Genomic DNA, 22,506 nt, shown 5'->3' with positions numbered 1-22,506 from the left:
CGAAACGGCAGCCTTCCTGCTCCTCTGATGCTGCTTGGCCTGCTGTGTTCATCCAGCTCTACACCTTGTTATCTCTTAATAACACCTCCAAACAGGTTGATTAGAAAAATAGGTAAAATAAGAAAAGAGAACAACGAGAAATAAATTACAGTGCAACATTAGAAGAAGTTAGGACAGTGATTAACTCCTTCCTTGCTTTCTGATTGAATAAGTTCCTTAATGCATGTTTGAACCACCTATAAGCCAAAGGCTCAGGATAAATCTTGTTGTGCTTAGTTAATTAATTGTCAAAATAATGACGAGATGCCAAATGAAATGGAGAATAGATCTTAAAATCTAAATACAGAACTCCTTGAAAGTAGGTTGAAAAACCCATAAAAAGGTCAATATCAAGTGTTTTAAAAACAGGAGGATAAAATACAAGAGTGAAGACAATTGATATATCTGTAGAAGGCATTGGTTAAAGTATTGTGTGCAACTTTGGATTCCTTCTTAAACTGGACAATAAAGTATAAAAATTGTAAAGTATAGCTTTTGAGTGCTAACAAATAAAAAAAAATCTAGAGTTCTTGAAACAAAAGCAGACTCAGCCCTCTTGTGGTGTCCCCGCCCCTGGACACAGAGGCCTGGGTTCAAGTCCCACCTGCTCCAGTGATGTATAAATTACATCTCCGAACAAGTCAATTAGAAAAATAGGTTAAATAAAAAAAAGTCTCTGCTGTTCTGCTTCTCCCTCTTTAGCATCAGTCTCCCTAATTTTTGATATTGCCTTCACTCCTGTCCCCATCTTATTCATCCTTCTTTTTAGGTGGTTGAAAGGTGGGATAGGGAAACGTATAGCCACCAATAACTGATTAGCTGGTTTCTCACTTTAGCCAAAATGTTATCCTTTACTTTGTCATCAAATAATTGAGAAACTTCAAGACTTATGGGGGGACTGCAATATTCCATATAAGCATTTGGATTATGGGAATGAAATACATAATTAAATCTATACATTGCACAGTCTTATTGTGAAGTATGCATTAAGTTTATTGAAACTATTTTTTAGACAGTAGAGATTTTAATCCAAATACAGGGGTAAAGCCTTTCAGAAAGGAAAACAGGGCCACCAGGTGGCCGTACAGTACAATTACATAGTAACATGTTTCTAATAGCAATCTATGGAAACGTTGATGAAGTGGAAAAAATTTGACAGAAAAATGTATTAAAGGGATTTGTTACTAGGAGGTAAACTTCAGTAGTTGGAAGTATCTCCCCCCTTCCCATCTTTAAACTTTTCTAAAACCAGTTTTCTTTGATCTTGACTTTGGTCTCCAATGCTTTCAATGCCCAATCCTACCTCTTCCGCGCTCCAGTTTTGCCTCACTGTGACAAGCTACTTTTAAGAGATCATTTTTGAACAGACAAAACTATTCATGTTAAGCAACTCTTCCAGCAAGGTAATACATTTTCAACTCTGTGCTGCAGTACTATCAAATATATTCAATGAACAATGGCCATTTGATTTTTGTGAACACAAGTCCAAGATTAAGTTATTGCCGATAGTCTCTAATCTGTATGCCATTCCATGGAGGTTACAATCTGCAAATAGACATTTTAAACTACAGGCCTACCACTCAAACCACCCTGCTGGTCCCTGCAACACCTAGTCCATTAATAAAGCACAGTAGTGTCTCCATTAGTTATTTTCCTTTGTTTTTGTGTTTTTGAAACAATACAGATTGAGGTTGTTGACTTGTTCGCCAAGCTAGCTGCTTGTAGTTTGGACGTTTCGTCACCAAGCTAGGTATCATCAGTGCGGCCTCTGATGAAGTGATGTTGTTCTACTCCGCTTAGTTTTTATATGAAATTCATATATAAGCAGAGTAGAACAACAGCACTTCATCGGAGGCCGCACTGATGATGTTATCTAGCATGGTGATGAAATATCTGTACGATAACTAGACAGCTCGGCGAGCAAGTCAACAACCTCACCCACAACCCGAGCTACAAATCTTTGCGAGAGCCTCATACAGAATGGCATGGCTACATAAACAGAATGTGGTACCCAGTTGAATCGGAGGAGACAGTGGCACACTGGTAATGTCACTGGTTCCAGTAATCCAGATTTGGTTTGAATCTCACCATAGAAGATGAAACTTAAACTCAATAAAAATAAGGAATAAAAAAACCCAGCGTAATGATGGTTTATTAACTATCAGAAAAATCCATCTCATTCACTAGTGTCCTTTAGGGATGAAAATCTGCAATCTTTACCTGATATGGCCAATATGTGACTCCAGACTCATACCAAAGTGGTTGACTCAAATGCCCTTTGGGCAATAAATTCTGCTAAAGCCCATGTCCCATGAACAAAGACAAAAAAAGCCCATATTATACAGTGCACTGATTGAAGAGTAATTGTGTGCTTAGGGTGGTGCAAACAGGGATGGGCAATAAATGCTAGCCAGCCAGCGATGCCCACGTCCCAGGAGCGGACAAAAAAAGTGTTGAATTTCACATCCTCATTACTGGTAGTACTCGGTCACTTGCTGTTAAAGCTATCACCTACCCTTAACTTTAATTACGGAACTGATGATGGCAAATTAATCTCAGCTAAACAGGGGACAGAGAATGGAAGATGTAGCAATTTCATCAGCTTCCCAATGTATGACTGGTATTAGCACAATTAGTGTAGTATCATGTTTACAAATGGTTAGAAGAGTCACACATTGTCCCTACATCTTAATTAATACCTGTAAGTATGCCAACAGGAAAATACACCATTCATGTGCAATCAAATGCTTGTTTACCTGGGGTCTGCTATGCTTTCATTTTAAAGTCAAACGATCATACATCCACAATTTGACAAAAAAAAGACATCTACAGAAAGTGCCTCAGATCATAGTCGTCACATCAGCTATAACCATTGAATATATGTCAGGATATCTTGGATTTTTACTTCACAGAAAGGTTTGGGAAGATTTGCATTTAAATGGCAGATTTTTGGAAGTATATTCATTCAATTTTAAAAAAGCATTGAAACAAAGTGCTTAGAACATGAATGGGCCACATTGTTTCTGAAACAATAAACAAATTCAAATTGTTAATTAGTCTCTCTAGTCAAGAAGCTCACCCATGTGATCCTAGGTCATTGGCAGGAGTTGTTTGACATTCATTGGCCTTCTACTCAGATTGTGAATACAGCGAAATAAAAATGGGAGACCAAAACTCTTACTTGCATATTTTGCTAAAAAGCAAAAAACTACAGGGAGATTTCCACCGTGTTTAGAAGGTTGAGGATAGTTTGAAGTTATTTTGTTTCAAAAGCAAGATAATCCACTGCTGACGAAGTTTCACTGTTGATTGAATTAATTGCAATTGGAACAATGTATGTTTGCATTATACTTTCAAAATTCTTGCTTTGTACACTCAACTGGTATGAGACTGTGGAATGAGGTTAAGTCCAGTTCCTACTGTTCACTAGTATAGCAGTCACCCCAGGTTCAGATAAAGGTCTTGGGGTTATGAGCCATGGGCAGCAGCAGAAACTGGTGAACTTTCAGTGGATGGTAAAAGAGCTAAAACCTTGGGGAAAAACAGTTGATCACAAGCAGATTCTTTGGGCAGAAAACTGGTGTTTTCTTTAAATACAAAGGAAAATGGCAATGGAATACTTCCTCATTTATTCCATTCTCTGGTTACATTGATTATTAAATATAAAAATGGTAGACTCCTATAATAGCCACAGAGGAGGCCAGCACAAGACCATAAGGAGTGTAAATATGAGCAGAGGAATTGCCCTCATTACTCCACTATTTTGCATAAACCCACAGCACAAAATATACCATAATTTGGATGCTTGAATATAAAAGTAAATTGGTAATTCTAAATGGGTCAAGGTAAAGAGTACTGTTTCACAGGATTGGATTTTTAAAAATTAAAAACTTATTGTCAGCAAACAATTCAAAATTCAGACAACGCAAGATCCCAAACTCCATTCCGCAAGTCTACTGATCAGACTAAACATCTTTGCAGTCTCCCAAAAATATAACCAAGTTAGTGAGAGTAAATTTGAACAGTTTGTTCTGTGGGCTTACATCATAATGATCAATACTGCCTTATTTATCAAAAACACTGAATTCTCAAAACTCAACCGCAGGATTTTTTTTTGAAATTAAGTTTTATTATGTAAACTTAATTTATCCTATAATATTGACAAAATATTTCACATCTTAACTGTTTCAATACAGTATTAATCAACATAAATTACACATTTTACTCATGTCTATTGAAGTGATTGCATGTAGGCAGAAAGATGAAGTGTATAAACTAGGAAGTCAGCTTCAACTAGGTTTTAAATAGCTAGGAAAAGTTAGAGATATAAACCTCATATTGAATCTCACATACCCATCCAATAGATCCTCACTGGTATTACCTGTTGGGCAACACCTATTTTGGCAGAAAGTATCGGCCAAAGCTGTCATCATTTCCACTTTTGTGTAATCTACTCTCCTGTGATAACGAGTAGTCCGACAGCAGAGACTGCCATTGCAGCATTCAATCTACTGGCTTATCTGAGAAATAGCAAAATTTGGGGATGGGGAGTGGGCGGGTGTTTGTCGATAATGCCTCAATTCTGTGCTTCCAGTAAGGTAGCTCCTCTCAAAGGGAGTTGTAGTCAGATTACACTATGGCACTTGCCGAAGTTCTTCAACTTGTGGTCCCTTTAAACACAAGTCCTTCCTGGAGGCACCAGATCAGTTTATGTTAGCTTGAACACAATCTATAATTCAAAGTTTCGGCAAATTTTCCCCATCAAGCTGCCAAGACACCCCAAACAATAAACTGGATGATTGTTCAAAATTATTTAGAATACACTTAATTCATAATGTTTCTAAACTCTGGATACACATTGTACCATGTTTTTCATGATCTGGGATTAATATTTAAGAAACAAAAATGACTTCACTATAGGTATAGGCCATATGTTTAGCAACCTGCATCAAACTGCACCGTGATGATGTGACAGAAACAGATCCAAATTAAAAGCTAAATTTAATCTTCCAGCTCTCTGAATATGAAAAAAATCACTTCAATACAAGAAAATTTCTGATATTTTGCAGCCGTTTCATTACAGCCAAAAGGTGTGCTGGCATACAACTATAAGGATCTATTCAAATATGGACCAAGTTTTGTAGCAATCTTGCCAATTCATTAGTTACGTGTGAAGTAGGTCAGTCAGGGTGATACTTGCAGTGTGTTATGGACCAGAGTTAACAAAATTAAATAGACATTTCCCCCCAAGAGTGTAGTATTGCATCTGTTATGCTTTATTTTTTACCCAAGCAACGTACTGTATTACATTTGTCATCTCTACTACAATTATGTACAGATTTGGTCTCCTTACCCATGGAAGGTTATACTTGTCCCAAGGGGAATTCCAGGAAGGTTAATATGCAGATTCCTGGGGATAGGACATTATCCTAGGAGATATTTAGTGGACTGTGCACATATTCCCCAAAGTTTAATCTGGCATGGTAATCTTCTTGAAACAGAAGTTCTTAAAGGGATTTCAGGGTATGTGCTTCAAACATTTTTCCCCTTAGTGGAGTTTAGAACCAGAAGTCACAGTGTCAGAATAAAGGTTTAGGAATGAGATGAGGAGGAACTTTTCCCTCAAATAGGAATCTTTGGAATTCTCTACTCCAGAGACCTGCAGATCCTCAGTCATACAGTTCATTCTGAACTGAGATTGTTAGATTTAGGATGAAATGGGAATCAAGGGGTTTGGGGATGAAGCAAGGTGATAAAGAAAAGGTTCAATTCCTATTTCTTATGTGACTGCACATCAAATATAACTTATACATGTGCATCTAAAATACCACTTTTCTTTCTTTAGGCATAGCCAAGAACTTTGCGTGGAATCTTAAGTACATGGAATATATAACAGCATTAAGACTACATTGTGGTTGGAAATTTGACTACAAGTATAGACCCTTCCAGGTGAATTTGCAAGTTAGCCAATTATGAGGGTGCTCCAAGGTTGCTAGGAGAAGCAGACAATACGATCATTAGTACAAACTTTTGCCAATACAAAAGGTGCTGCAGCGATCAGGTGAAAGAATTACATGATGACACTTGCAGCTGGTTTTATTATGCAACTTACATAAAAGCCCTATTCATCCGAGAAAAATGAATGACTAGCAAAATGCAGGATTTCAACTCTGTCAGTTCCATGCCATGCTGACTACCGTCATTTATCTCTGAGTATCACCGGAGGCAGTGGGGGTAAGAGGAAGAAATGCAGTCCTCAGAGGAGCAGGACACTGAGGAAGCAGTCACATGATTCCTGCACACCCTTCATCAGCGCAGATACACTCACCTTTGTGGGTCCAGCTTCAAGGCGAGGAGCAGCCCACATGAAATGGATAGATACTGAAGGCAGAGATAGCTGTGGAATGGCTCCTTCAGAGTTCTGAGGAAACACTGAGGCTATTCCCATCTAGGCACAGGTGTTGAGTTGGGTATAATACAAAGCTGGTAACTGTTAAACTGGCAAAGGAAATATATGACGATCTGCCAGAATTCCCAAAGACAGTGTGTTCCCTAGTACTGAAGTAGGAGAAGTCCATCACAAGCATCAGTGTCATTATGTCTCTGGAGTCCAGCACCACGTCTAGTAAAACGGTGCCAACCTTGTGGAGACTCAGTAAATTCAAACCATTATGTTCAATTTTATTTTGTGGAAAGGCTTGGCTTGCGTCTAGACTTTAGAGAATATTTTTTCTCTGGTCTAAGCCAAAGCAACGTTCTCAAGCCACACAACCATACAGGTCTAAATTTTTTTTTTAAACAATTGCCAAGATAGGAGGACTTCATGAGGTCACGTGGCGACACCACTTTTTGAAGACATGTGGAATAAATCTGAGAACTTACAGTTCTGATAGGATTGAGGGAATCAACTAGTCTCGGAATTACAGTAGGGACAGAAACAGTTAAAAAAAGTACTTGAATTTAAAGGAATGAGCATTTACATAGATAACACAAATCTAAAACAGCTATAAGTGGGCCATAATCAGTTTCCACAACTGCATCTTGTTTGATTCTAGACAGATGATGTCTGGTTGTCACTCCTCCCAGGGTACCATATCAGTGTCTATTGCCACACAGTTGTACGATGCGTAACGTAACTTCTCTTCACAAAGCTTTGCACTACAAATAAAACAGATTTGAAACAGTTCAGAAGATACTTGTACATTTATGCAACTGTATGCAAATGTATATCCTTTAATTGTCATTACAGAGGCCAATATGGAAGCTCTGGTGGTTCATCGATACTACAGTTAATCACATCATAACTGCACTTTCTTACTGAACAAAGACAAGCAACAAACAAAGGAATGTGTGGCTTGGGGGAAGTTAAAGGAGAAGTGAGGGAGTATTCAAGGAAAACCAAACGGGAATATCGTATTTCCACTAAATTCCACCCCCCAACTGGACAGTACAAGAAATTTTACTTGCAAGGTGCCCCTTACATATAGAAAAAAGGTCCAAAGACCATTTTAGGTCACATACTGGAAAAGTAATTAACTCACTGAAAAATCCATGGCAAACTACTCCAGTGCTGGAATTTTTCCAGTAGAATTTGAAATTTTTTATTTCTTTTAATTGATTTTTGGTCTGATTTTGTACTTACCACTGCTAAGGAATTGAACAATTTATTCTTTGGCTACAATCAGAAGAGCAACCCTGACTTGAACAATGCAATTTTTTCCATTTCCCACATTAACCAACCCTGCTGCATGGCTAAGTATAATGCTGAGTTAGGGATTGTCCTGCAAATCTATGACCACTTGGATCTGGATTGAGGCCAGTCAATATATGTTACAGAAGGCCCTTTGAGCAAGCTGCATGGGGAATATTTTCAGATCCTTCTTAGCTTCTGCTACAAAAGTGAGTGATGAATAGATACTATAGAACACATTATAACAATCAGTTTGCTCAAAATTTGAACAGTATGGCTCAGTTTTACAAACTTTCACTACATTTACCCTATGCTGCAATAAATGCATCAATGCAGTTTGTTTAATGAGCTGAATGTGATCACATGGACATGATCATATGCAGATGATTTTACTGTCAATTTATGTATCTGGACAACTAGAATTAAATTAATTCGACAGTCATCCATTTCTAACATGCCGTCCCCAAAAAAGTGACAAAATATAAAGGGTAAACAATACATTTTCACATAGAGTTTACTGAGTCCATCCACAAAGTTGAGGAAGCTTAAAATTACCCTGTGGGATATTAAGATCCAGAGGTTTAATGCATCTACATATAATTACTTAACATATTCACTAAAATATCAGAAAATAATTTAAGTTGACTGTAATGCAACAGAAAATTAATGGCATTTAAGATCAAAGTAATTATTTGCTTCATGTACTAACAAGGCTCCATGTAAAGAATCCAAAGCATCTAAAATCAACATCTTACTTACATAATAAATACAAAACAATCTATCACTATTCTGTCACTAACGTTTTAGTTAAAATCACATCCCTACTCACAAAGCATACCAAGGATACCTTGGGTGGAGAGGCATTTATTCTTCGTAAACTCTGCAAAGTTAAAACCAAGTTGCACTAATGCTAAACCTGGACTACGAGGTGCTAAGAAGGGACAAATTGACTCAAATAATGGTAAGTTAAACCATTTCATCCAGATCAGGCCTTGATGCTGAATTTAGGCTCAGTTATAAATGCAGCTATAGCATTGCACCAACTCGAGTAGAACTATAGCTGCAGCACAAAGTCGATAAATTTCCACAGCAGTAATTATCCCTTCACTTACTGAATTCAACATTCAGCCACTTTTTAAAAGGTCAGCATTATTTTAAACTTAAAATCAAAATAGAATAGAATGCAATTTTCAAAACATTATATGGTGAGTTTATCCGAATCTCCTCAGTTTTTTTTCTGAATATTATGAAAATGATAGGTTCCATAAAATATTTTAGACAGATAAAAAAAGTTGGGAAAATTAATTCTATGACTTAGATCGGTACAAGCACACAGATAAGATTTATAGAAATAATCCACCAAATAGTAACATATATAGGATTAAACTAAACTAACTTTGAGATGGAGCTAGACTATGCTATGTGAAAATAGGATGTTCTTTTTTGGAGATTAAATGATTTACCTCCTTTTTTTAAAATATATCCACGCTGTGAGAATATATAGCTTATTCAATAACTGGCCCATTATGAGCTGTGTGAAAGGGACCTAAAAAGTGACAGTTCCTTCAATATTCTCTCGAAGGAATGCAGCTTGCAGGATTGCCAATGCAACTTTACAAATGAAAAAGCAGCGGTTAATTATTTGCATCCGGAGCTCCTTCAGGGCAGGATATGAAACACTGGTGTCCTCCACCACCATCTAGTGGTCAAAGATAGGACATTGTATATGGAACTTCTCATCCAGAAAATCTGTGTAACGGACTTTTCTGCACCTGTCATCAACAATTAAACTTAAAGCAGGGAATTTTGGAGCTTCTTCTAGTGCCACTCTAATTCTTTGTTTTCTTCAACTCCTATCTCATGAAGCAAAAAGTTCCATACAAAGCAGCCACTGACAGCTGAAATTTGCTTCTTACTTTTACCTAAAATAAGGGTTAATTCAGCCTACATCTCCATAAGTCTCAGTAAACTGCTGAATGAAGTACAAAAAGGTGGAGAGTTCAGGATCTAGCAATTCAAGGCTGCCATTTCCATGGCACCTGAGGTTGCTCTGAAGTCTTCTTTGGTGAAGACATTAAACCTATGCTCTGCCTGCCCTCGGAGGTAAAATGTAAAACATCTCAAAACACTAAGATTCTTAACTCCTGACCCTGAAGCAAAAAGTAACTCTTTTCCTGACTCTGCAACGCTTGGCCACACAAGTCAGGGGTGCAATGGAATACTTTGTAGTTGCCTGCATGAGTGCAGCTCCACAAAACAGAAGTTTGACACCATCTGGGTCAAAGCAGCCTGCTTGATTATTTGTGGATGTACTGCCATTTAGTCCCTCCGCCACTGATGCTCAATAGCAGTAAGGAGCATCATCTACAAGATGTACTGCAGAAATTCACCAAGGCTCATAGACAGCATCTTGCAAACCCACGAGCACTACCAACTAGGAAAGCAAGGCCAACAGCAATATGGGAACACCAGAAATGGTGGCACAGTAGCTCAGTGGTTAGCACTGCTGCCTCACAGCGCCAGGGACCTGGGTTCGAATCCACCCTCGGGTGACTGTCTGTGTGGAGTTTGCACATTCTTCCTATGTCTGTGTGGGTTTCCTCTGGGTGCTCCAGTTTCCTCCCCCAGTCCAAAGATGTGCAGAGTAGGTGGATTGACCATGCTGAATTGCCCTTGGTCCAGGGATGTTTGGGTTAGACATGGGAAATGCAGGGGTAGGGGAGTGGGATGCTTTTCAAAAGGGTGGTGTGGACTTGTTGGGCCGAATGGCCTGTTTCCACACCATAGGGATTCTATGATGATCGCTATGACCAGAAGCACAAGTTCTCCTCAAAATCACTCACCATCTTGACAACCTGTTCAATATTTCACTCAACCAGTGTTGTATGATCACATTGAATGGTCTACTCCTGCTCATATTCTCTACGTTTCTTGGATTGACTGAATAAATGGGTGCAAATTTTTCTAAAAGAGCAAAGTAGGCCAACCGCAGATTTGATATTCCTTAACATCATAGAAGTTTTAGATAAAGCAAATAAAAAGAAACAGTTTCCTATGGTTGAACGTACAATAGCAGATGGCATAGATTTAAGCTGATTGTGTCTTGGGTTCCCTTGCCACTGACTAGTTTAGGGTTTGAAACACATTTCCCTACAAGGTTGTGGAAGCAGATCCAATGCTAGGTTTCAAATAGGAATCAGATAAATACTTGAAGGGGGAGAAGAGGGAATGAGTGAGTGGAGGAGATCAACTGGACTGTGTTTTGAAAGATCTAGCAGAGATGTTATGGACCAAGTGGCCTTCTTCTATGCTATATATTCTACAACTTTGATCAGGGGATGACAAGTTCAGTACATAATAATATATGACTACATTACCCCATAGAATTACACCTTAGAGGAGAAATGGAACATGTTTCTATGATAAAGGCATCATGTAAATACAAGAGAGATAGTAAGAACTGCCAATGCTGGAGTCAGAGATAACACAGTGTGGAGCTGGAGGAGTACAGCCGGCCAGTCATCATCAGAGGAGCAGGAAAATTGACGTTTCGGGCTAGGACCCTTCTTCAGAAATGCCGAGGTAGGGAGTTCTGAAATAAATACAGAGAGGAGGGATGGGGCTGGGGAAGGTAGGTGGGATGGTGATAGGTGAGTGTAGGTAGGAAGTAGTGGGGAATAGGTCAGTGAGGTGGAAGAAGCAGATAGGTGGAAGAGAAGATGGACAGGTTGTGTCAGGTCAAGGAGGTGGGGATGAGAGGGAGCGTTGGTCATGGGATGAGGCCGGGGTGGGGAGTTTTTGAAACTGGTAAAATCCACATGGAGACCATTTGGGTTGTAGGCTCCTGAGGCGGAATATGAGGTGCTGCTCCTCCAGTTTCCAGGTGGCAGCTTTATTCTTGCAGCCAAACTATCCATCTATCTAGGTTCATACATGAACTTGGACCACTTGAAACAGATTTCAGAGTCTTATGCTGTTTATGAAGTCATGATGTGATGATTCACATACAGACAGAAGAAAAGCTTGAAAAAATTGCAACGATTCCCTCAATGACGTACTGGTTTATGGCACCACTGAATATGGTGTTATTTTAAGGTATCTAACTTCATAAGATACAGCAGATAGAGTGCTACAATTGACTTCAACAACTTCTGGAAATGACAAAGAGAGCAGCCTAGGCTCATGAACACTTACTCTGACATATGTATAGGCATATATGGGCCTCGAGAGAGAAATAGTTTGGGTATAGCTGTGATGTACTGAACACTAGCTGACACTGCTGGATCAGTGATAATGTGACCAGTGAAATAATGCACAAGATACCGACATTATCCATTAAAATCCAAGACTGTCATCTCTGGTAAAGGAAAAAAAAAGTAAAAAAATCAGGAATAGAAACTTTTGATTAAAAAAAAAGCAACAAACCTGGAATAGTTTGGCAGAAAAAGTGTACTGGAGCATGTGGAAGACTCTGGGAGGGCATCTGTTTTCTCTGAGCTGTCAAAGAAATAGTAGTAATTTCTATAAAAATTAAATATTACAAATGTTAAAAATATTACTATATAACATATAACTTAGGCAACTTAGTTCATTTTTGATGTAACATCTAGATAAACTCAATAAACACAAGTGGTGTTAATATCGCTGACTAGGGACAGAATTACCATGTATATTAAATGATTACATGGAATACCAAGATAAGTCCATTTCTCTCCCTTACACCCCAACACTCATACACAAACCCAGTCACTTTTCAGATCTGTTTTAGCTGGGTTAACGAGAGGTAGATGAAGACTCAGAGTTTTACCTTTGTGAATTGAAGATCATAGAATCCCGACAGTGAAGAAGCAGGCCATTCGGCCCGTCAAGTCCACATGGACCCGCTGAACACCAACCCACTCAGACCCATTACCCCCCTACCCTATCTTTGTAACCCTGCATTTCTCATGGCTAATCCACCTAGCCTGCACATCCCTGGACACTATGGGGCAATTTAGCATTATGACATACTCCACAGGCAGGACAATAAAGCAAGGACTTCTTTCAAAAAAATCGTTCACGAGTTGTGGGCATCACTGGCTATGCCAGCACTTATTGGCAATCTCAAATTGCTGTCGAGAAGGTGGTGAGCTGTATTCTGAAAATGCAGTGGTTCACTGGGGGTGGGGTACAGGTGCATTGACAGTATTATTAGGGAGTCCCAGGATTTTAACCCAGATAAAAGTGAATAAATGGCACCATAGTACCAAATCAGGATAGCGTGGTGGTGGTGCCAAGCTGTAGTGTTTCTGTGAATCTACTGCCCTTGTCCTGTAGTGGTTGAATGAAAAAGTGGGAAATACTGAAAACACACAACTTAAGTCAACAGATGAGAAAGGGAAACAAAAAACAGTTCTGAAGAGTCACATCAGATTTGAAACGATAATTTTATTGGTCTCCCCACAGATTCTGCCAGACCTACTAAGTTTCTCCAACACTTTTTATTTTAGGTTAAATTAACAAATGAGACTTGAACTAATACAATCCAAATCTTGAATCAGCATCCTGCTATCCCATCACTTTCACCCTCTTCAGAGTATCCTTGTGCCTCTTTTCATTTTGGCTCGATAGCCGAGAAGTGCAGCCAGTCTCCTCTAGTTACGGCATCACCCGAAAGCCCCCCAAGTTGGCAATAGTGAGATCAGCAATTTGCACCTTGATAAACTGACAGTGTAAATCACAACAGTGCTTCTCTGGAAAGATTTTCATTTTGTCATCATAGATTTTTAATTTGTTTCCACTTGAATGTAGGACGTTGATAGCACTCTACGAGCTCAATTTGAAGCACCCAGGGCAAATCACCATCTAATAATCTAAAGCACTTACCCTGACTTGTCTGGGTAGATGAATATAGGAGCGGGCAGACGGCTTCTACCTGTAACAAACCTTAAGAATCGACTGCGATCCTCTGAAAGACAAATCAGAGAGGAAACGCAAAGAAGAAGCATCTCCTGTCTTTCTCCACAATTGCCAAAAAGACTTTAATCTTTATACCACTACAGTTAAAAGCAAGTAGCAATGAGCAGTTTAGTAGAACAGGCCATTTGTGCATGCAAGACAATGACTACTAACAATACAAATCACAATTTTATACTTGAGTTGTATTAAAACTGAGAATAAATGTGCTCAATTGATTCAAGTTGGTCTGGATGTGATTGTCAAGTGCACGGTTTACTTAGGGCACATGCAGACAAAAATCCAACAAGGCTTTAAATGAGGGGAAAAAAATATCATTTTTACATCTTCAAACAGACAGAGCAATTTAATGTCTAACTGAAATGTCAGCACCCCCGAGAATGCAACACATCCTCTCATTGCACTGCAATGACAGTCTCGACAATGCGCTCAAATTTCTGAATAGGATACTCAAATCCCAGAGGCACAATATCCATGTTATCTATTATCGGCCAGTAATTATTATTAATTATATTTTTAAGGTGCATTAATTTCACTGTAATTCAACGTGCTCTTATTGTAGCATTTCAGAGATAACAAAAGTGCTACAATGTCATTTAGCTGTCACACACAGTGATAGCCACTTGGTCTATGATCAATGTCAACCTTATGTGAGACATTACGAATTGTATCCATTATATTGTTTTAATGATAAAATTCCCTCTAATCTTCAATCTAGGAAACATATAGGTATTACTCACGTTACAGACACTAGAACCAGTTGGTTTAACCAGCTCACAAGTAATAGTGAATGAGGCTACTTACCATTAGTGAAATTTGTGAGTGCTTCCCAAAAATATTTGACTCTGGTATCAGATTGTTCCAAATCTTCAAAGCGAGCTAAACAAAGAGAAGATAAGAAAGAAACTACTGCACAAGTCTGAACTACTGTGTGTCTTGGACAAATAATTCTACATTAATACTATTTAATCAAAGTTTAAGTGTCTCTATAGCTATGTTAGCAGGATTAAGAGGGTATATGGGCAATCGGGATTACTTCAATTGAGGCTTTAGTTTCAGTAGAAATAATCCTGGATGCTCATAAGTTATCATCATGGTTAAGTCAGACATATATTTACACATGCCCTGCTAAATTAGCAGTTCTGTTTCATACAGCCTTGGTTTTCATAGAATGACATTTCCTGAATTTAAGAGACATGGATAAACGTTAAGATTTGTGGTGTCCCAGAGTGCGAGAGAATGAGAGAGAACGAGAGACAGGAAATCATCTTTTCTCTTATATTTTGTCACCCAAGATGTTCCTGCTGTGATCTGTACCATCTTTGCAAGTACAAAGTAGAGGCCTGGCATCTGAGTTCATGCATAGAAATATAACTCATGGGGAAAGAAAGTCTGTTTTCTAGTAGATATTTAAAGAGCAGCAACATCAAAGAATTGGGAGAAATTCACGTCAAGGGATGTTGTATTGGGATATCTAAAATACAAAATATGGATAGCAGTTTTTAAAAGCTTCAGTATCAATACTGCAGCACGCAGTGCAAAAGAATCAAACATATTTTCATAGAGTGAACATATTTGAATTAAATACCTACTGGAATTTGAAAAGAAACAAAAAATGTATCAATTATATCAAGTTAAGCGCATTTTTTTTGCTTTTTTGAAAAAAAAAGCACACTTATATCCCTCTTCCTACCTCAGGAGTTTCCTTTAAACATTTTTTTTGTTGTTTAGAAGTCGTAGTACATTTTATTCCTAATAGCTGATGCAAAACAAAATGCTTCTCAAAAACATACAAATAAATTCCACGCAACATATTGAAGGTAAGTGCAGATAACCATCACTGACTAAATTGCTCAATCATGTGCAGACTATGGAAAATCTACTACTCAAATGATAAGTTACCCAGGCTTTCTGCGCTTCTAGCTGGAGCCCAGGTCACAACTACAAGGCTTCTTCACTGGCAAAGATCACTTATGGTAATATTGATTAACACGTAGGAAAGGGGAGATGGAAGTTGCCCGATAATTACAATATTGAAACAAGAGATGCTCCTTCCTAAGCAGAAATCTTAAGGTGTGTTCTAGTCTCTGCAACAATCGCATTTGAACTTCTCGGTGACTTAATTAGGTAGGAAGGAAAACTGTACTGGGAGAAGAAAGAGATCTCATCATTATTTCTAGGACACCACTGCCTCCATATTCTCCTCCGGATTTGGAAATATTTCAGGCTTCCTTCATTATTGATCAGTCAAAAACTTGGAACTAACTCCCTACTTAAACAATTCATGGGAGTACCTTCATTTCATTAAATCATTGGACGATTGGAACCAGGGCCAGGTAGATTCCATCGACTAGGAGATCTTTGATTGGGGTTGTTAACCTGGGCCAATCCGGGAGCTCCGGTTGTCAGGTATAAACAGGAGATTCAGAAGGTCTCCTCAGTCTGGGGACTGGCGTTGAACTGGGTGGCCAGAGCTCCTGTACTGTGCACATGTAAATAAAGAGTGACCTGGTGACAGGATACTGGCTGCAAGAGTGATGAACGTTGGACAATAAATGATGCCTTTTAAATAATGCCCATTTATGAGAATTTTTTTAAAAAAATATGGCATGGATGGTAAATTCAGAATTACCTGCAGCCTGGGCCATTTATCTCTCACGCTGAATGGTCTGTAAACCATAAAAATGCAAAACAAAACTTTTTAAGAAGTTGCCACAACAAAGGCATTTTTGTACTTACTTAAACGTTTGAGAGCTTCCACTGTAATTTCAGGATCACCACAGACTCTCTTTTCGAGCTCCTGCCAGGTCAGGAGGTCAAGCACCGCTTGGGGAATCACTTTCAGTAGACCAGCTCTCATTGCTTGAATCTGAGGCAGGTGAAAAAAAATATAAGCCAAAAGGCACTGGTCCCTTGAGACTGTAAGTAGACTGTGCACATCTGGATGCAAAAACAAGGCCAAATATTTTGAAAGGAGATTTTCATTTGGTTAAAGCTGCAATAGTTTTGTCATCTAGTGAAGGCTTTCCTATGCAAAAGGTAGAATTAAAATTAAACAGTGCATCAAACTAGGGCAAGTTTTGTATATCTGCCATCAATATCACAGATTTAACTGGCTTCCTAGTGAAGCATTTCAGCCCACTGTGTCTGCACTAGCTCTGAAAATTCAGTCCAAGCATAAAGCTCCTGCCTTTTTCCTATAATACAACACATTAACCATAGTTAAATAATCATCCAAGACTCTCTTGAATGTTTCAATTGAATTTGTCTCCACCACACTTTAAGGAACTGTGTTCCAAACCCAGAACAAAAAGATTTTCTACCCTCACGTATGCCTACTTTGCTTCAAAACTGGGCTATCTGGTTCTTAGTCTTTATGAGTGGGAACTGCTTGTGCCTATCAAGTTGGTCAAGACTGCTCATAATTTTGAAATCTTCTATCTGATCTCGCTTAGCTTTCTTCTCTTCAAAGATAACAGAACACAACGTCTCCAATATGTCTTCATAACTGAAGGTTTCCATCTCTGGAACCACTCTTGTAGACTTCTTCTGCTCTAATTCCAATGTGTTCACATCCTATCTGAAATATGTGCTTGTCAAAACCACAGACAATACACTAGCTGAGGTCTAACTAATGACCTATACAGGTTCAGCATAATCTCCCTGCTCTTGTACTCTATGCCTTATAACCACTGATTTCTCCATCTGTTCTGCCACTTTTAACAACTTATGCAAGTATACGTCCAGGTCTCTCTGCTTCTGCACACATTTTAGAATAACACTTTCTAAAAAAAAAAAAAAACTGCCTCTCCATGTACTTTGCCCAAAGTATATTAAGCTCACATTGAACTTCATCTGCCACCTATTCACTCACTCCAACTTGTCAACATCCTTCTACACTGTCCTCCTTATAGTTCATAACACTCCTAAGTTTTGCATCATCCGTAAGTTAAGATCTAGACGGTTTACATATACCAAAAAAAAAATGAGGGACCCAATCTGACCCCTGGGGAACTCCACTAACAACCTTCCTCCAGTCCCAAAAAAATACCCATTAACCATTACTGTGTTTCCTCACCACCAGGCAATTTTGTATCACTTTGCTAATGTACCTTTTATTCTTTGAGCAATCACATTCCTCAAGTCTATTGTGTGGCACTTTATTGAACCCCTATTGGAAGTCTACATAGATCACACCAACAGCATTCTCACTATCAATGCTCTGCTGCATCTTCAAAAAAAAAAAAAAAAACTCCAGCAACACCAACAGCAAAGCAAATAAAGGTATACACGCCATCTTTAATCAATTCACATTTGTCCATGAAACTATTAATTCTTTCCCACATAACCGTTCTTGAAGTTTCCCTACTAATGAAGTTAACTCCAGTTATAGCCTGTTAGCAATAGACTAGGATGTCTGCCTGCTCTTTGATTTGGAAAATGGTGTACATGATACTTATCAATAAAACTACAAACAAAGTTTACTCATTTTTTTCAGCACTAAATCCTCTCACTACCTCCTCCTCCTGTTTTTCTATTTTCTCTGCAATGTTTGACTCTATAGAGTCATAGAGATATACAGCAAAGAAACAGATCCTTTGGACCAACTCGTCCACACTGACCAGATATCCTGAATTAATCTAGTCCCACTTGTCAACATTTGGCCCATATCCCTCTAAACCCTTCCTATTCATACACCCATCCAGATGCCTTTTAGATGTTGTAATTACACCTGCCTTCATCACTTCCTCTGGCAGCTCGTTCCATACATGCACCACCTGCAGAAAAAGTTGCCCCATAGGTCCCTTTTAATTCTTTCCCTTATCATCTTAAACCTATGCCCTCTTGTTTTGGACTCCCTCACCCCAGGGAAAAGGCCTTGTCTATTCACCCTATCCATGCTCATGATTTTATAAACCTCTATAAAGGTCACTCTTCAGCCTCCAATGCTCCAGGGAAAATAGCCCCAGCCTATTCAGCCTCTCCCTATAGCTCAAACCCTCCAACCCTGGCAATATCCTTGTAAATCTTTTCAGAACCCTTTCAATAGTTACCTGGTCTTTGTTTTCTTCCAGTTTTGCTTTTTGAACCAGTTGAATGAACTCCTTCCGATCCTCATATTGGACAACAGTGTTGCTGCCATCAGGTTTCAGGTCCACAACAGAGTGATCACTAAGTACAGTGGTGTAAGTGAGATCATTCCCAAATTTGAATTCAAATGTCTCCTTGTCCATGCTTTCCATCGCTTCCAGCAGTTTCACCTGCACAGAAAGAAAGGGACTAGCCTCAGTGTTTCAAAGCTTGTACACAATGTTACTTCAATTAAATGCACAGATACTCTAGAAGGAATACCGCACCTCACTGAAACCTTATTACAATTTTACTAAGATCAATAATCTGTAGTTTACTGCATTTTGTTTTGACCCTGCAGTTGAGCGGTACTCCAGCTAACTAGAGCTATATGGATGTACATTTTGCACTGCCTTCCTCTGTCCCCAACATTGCACATTCCATCTCCTTCTCTGCTGCCTTTTTCCCCCCAACATCCACCCCCAAGCCCGATCTGCACTCCTGTCCACTTCCCCAACATCCTCCTGCTCCCCACCTAGTCACCACCGTTCTGCATTACATCCCCTTTCCCATACACCCCAGCATCCTCATTCCCCTTCCTCTCCTCCCCCCCCACACCCTCACCCCCATCCAACCAGAGGTCCTCTGCTCCTTCAGTTATTTCTTGTTTCCTTCTCTTCCCCCATGTTTTTTCCTATTTCTTTTCCCCTTTTTGGCATTTTTCCACTCTTGGTGTCCACTTTCATCATGGTGGGGCCTGGCCTGGTCCCGCGGTGACTCTCAGTCTGGTTGCTTGGAGGATCATGGCGGTGTCTTGGCTCGGTGAGCGAATGGATCCTGCTTGGGCATGTTCTCAAGGCACTGGGCGGGGGGGGGGGGGGGGGGGGGGGGGGGGGCGTGAGGAGGAGAAGACAGCAGTTCCAGCAGCGGCGATGGTATCGGCAGCAGTAGCCTCAAGAACAGACAGCTGCGGTCTCACCGGACAGCAAGAGAAGCGGAGAACTCAAAGACTTTGAACTTATTCTTTTATTTTCCGAGTTTAAACTACAAAAGACTTTAACGTACCCCACCAACCTCCAGATTCAATGCATTATCCTCCGCCACTTCCGCCACCTGCAATCTGACCCCACTACCAAGGACATTCTTCCCTCCCCACCCTTATCTGCCTTCCGGAGGGACTGCTCTCTCTGCGACTCTCTCGTCTCTCTCTGTCAACCGCAGGAAGTGCTACACCTGCCCCTACACCTGCCCCCTCACCCCCAAGAAAACCTTCCACATTAAATAGATGTTCACTTGCACATCTGCTAATGTGGTATACTGTATCCGCTGTTCCCAATGTGGCCTCCCCTACATCGGGAAACCAAGCGGAGGCTTGGAGACCGCTTTGTGGAGCACCTACACTCGGTTTGTGACAAACGACTACACCTCCCAGTCGCGAATGACTTCAACTCCCCCTCACACTCCTTGGACGACATGTCCATCCTGGGCCTCCTCCAGCACCACAACAATGCCATCCAAAGGCTGGAGGAACAGCACCTCATATTTCGCTTGGGAACCCTGCAGCCCAATGGTCTCAATATGGACTTCACAAGCTTCAAAATCTCCCCACACCCGACCTCATCCCAAGACCAGCCCAGCTTGTCCCCACCTCCTTGACCTGCCCATCTTTTCTCCCACCTATCCGCTCCACCCACCTCGCTGACCAAACCCCACCGCCACTTCCTACCTACTAGCCTCATCCCGCCTCCATGACCTGTCCGTCTTCCCTCCCACCTACCCTCCCGTCCCTCCCAACTGACCAACGCCCATCCCAATTCCCTACCTACACTCACCTTTACTGGCTCCATACCGCATCCTTGACCTGTCTGTCTTCTCTCCATCCACCTTCCATCATCGCCTCCCCGTTTCTCTATTTATTTCAGAGTCCCCTTCCCCTACCCCATTTCTGAAGAAGGGTCCTGACCCGAAACGTCAGTTTTTATGCTCCTCTGATGCTGCCTGGCCTGCTGTGTTCATCCAGCTCTACACCTTGTTATCTCAAGACTCCAGCATCTGCAGTTCCTACTATCTCTTAATGTAAACTATCACCTGTTTCTTTATTTTTCTACTATTCTATGAAGTAATGCTTAACGTTTTAACTCTCATTTTTCTTACCACTTTGTACCTATATCTAGGTACCTCATTACCTAAGATGGTGCCATGTGTGGTGACATTAGATACTTTTCACTCTACACCTGTATTTGAGCTCACGTGACAATAAAATCTGAAATCAAAAATCACCAGGCTGAGCAGGCTGCAAGTACATATTCCTACCAGGTAGCAGCATATTTTGCAGGTAGTATACAATACACTGACAGTATAAAGGAATCCAAGTTTAAAAAGGAAAGTGCTGAAGAGGCTCATGTGCTCTTTCCTACTGTTCTTGAATGGACAAGTATTACAGATGTGAAACAGACTTTGGGGAGCAGGGAGCAGTGGTTGGGGGGAGGAGGAGAATAGGAAATTAGAATAAGAAATGGAAGAAATTAATTAGGTAAATTTTTAGGTAGCTTTTGATGAAAAACTCACAGCAGACAGTTTTGTTGTTTTTAAAATAGTTGCAGTTCCGAGGAAGGGTCACTGGGCCCAAAACGTTAACTCGGATTTTTTCTTTACAGATGCTGTCAGATCTGGTGAGCATTTCCAGCAACTTCTGTTTTTGTTGTTTTTATATCTTGCTCTATCCTCCTCGAGCTCCCAGGTTCACAGTACAACTCCAATTCCTTCATACCCTATCCAATCATTCAAACTGCTAGAAGTCCATCACTTCTTTTTTCAAGCAGCAGATACTAAAATACTACAGAAACTGTCAAAAAAATCAGTCCAGAAAAGAGTAAAGTGTTCAACCGGTAGAGACCGCAGGAGAGAAAATAAATGACTCACAGCAGCAATGACCCGGCAATGTTTAGAACCCAACATCCGAACATTAAAAAAAAGGCTCCTGAATAAATATGGACTTTGGAGGGACAGCAGCACTGACGTACCAGAATGATACCAGTTACTTATTTGTCTTCTCCCTCAAGATTTTAATTTATTCATTTCGTGGGATGCGTGCATCACCAGCTGGCCAGCATTTCTTGCCCGTGTCTAGTTGCCCTTGAGAAGGTTCATGCTGAGCTGCCTTCTTGAACTGTTGCAGTCCACCTGCTGTGGTTGACCCACAATGCCATTAGGGAGGGAATTCCAGGATTTTGACTCAGCGACAGTGAAGGAACAGCGATATATTTCCAAGTCAGGATGGTGAGTGGCTCGAAGGGGAACTTAAAGGTGGTCTTAGGAGGGCCTTAGGGCTCTCCGCTTCTTCCTGGAGCAAAGACCTGAACCATCCCCACCCACCACCACCACCCTCCTCCGCTTGTCCTCACCCTCAACAACTTCTCTTTCAACTCCTCTCATTTTCTTCAGGTAAGAGGGGTTGCCATGGGTACCCGCATGGGCCCTAGTTATGCCTGTCTCTTCGTGGGGTACATGGAATGTTCCTTGTTCCAGTCCTATTCTGGCCCCCACCCACAACTCTTTCTCCGAAACATCAATGATATCATTGGTGCTGCTTCCCTTTCTCGTCGAGAATTGGAAAACTTCATCAATTTCGCCTCCAATTTCCACCCTGCCCTCACTTTCACCTGGTCTATCTCTGACTCCTCCCTTCCCTTCCTCGACATTTCTATTTCCATTTCTGGGGATAGACTGGCCACTAACATCCATTACAAACC

The 22,506-nt window shown here is 40.3% G+C and overlaps 1 protein-coding gene across 3 annotated transcripts in view; it reads right to left on the bottom strand.

Moving 5' to 3' along the window:
* Positions 1–4,146: 4,146 nt before the first annotated feature.
* The window catches only part of hectd3 (HECT domain containing 3), a 61,859-nt gene continuing 43,499 nt past the window's right edge, over positions 4,147–22,506 (bottom strand). For 2 of the 3 annotated variants that reach the window (XM_048601708.1, XM_048601709.1), the window contains exons 17-22: positions 18,739–18,945; positions 16,424–16,553; positions 14,489–14,563; positions 13,595–13,676; positions 12,155–12,250; positions 4,191–7,197 (exon numbers count right to left, since the gene is read on the bottom strand). In XM_048601708.1, the coding sequence (XP_048457665.1) occupies positions 7,113–7,197; positions 12,155–12,250; positions 13,595–13,676; positions 14,489–14,563; positions 16,424–16,553; positions 18,739–18,945 (675 nt within the window). In that variant the 3' untranslated portion in view covers positions 4,191–7,112. Of the gene's footprint in view, positions 7,198–12,154; positions 12,251–13,594; positions 13,677–14,488; positions 14,564–16,423; positions 16,554–18,738; positions 18,946–22,506 lie in introns of all 3 variants that reach the window. The other variant, XM_048601710.1, reaches the window with a different exon arrangement.

This window comes from Rhincodon typus, chromosome 10 (genome assembly GCF_021869965.1).
Source record: "Rhincodon typus isolate 14 chromosome 10, sRhiTyp1.1, whole genome shotgun sequence".
Lineage (NCBI taxonomy): Eukaryota > Metazoa > Chordata > Chondrichthyes > Orectolobiformes > Rhincodontidae > Rhincodon > Rhincodon typus.
This window is presented reverse-complemented; position numbering and strand designations above follow the sequence as displayed.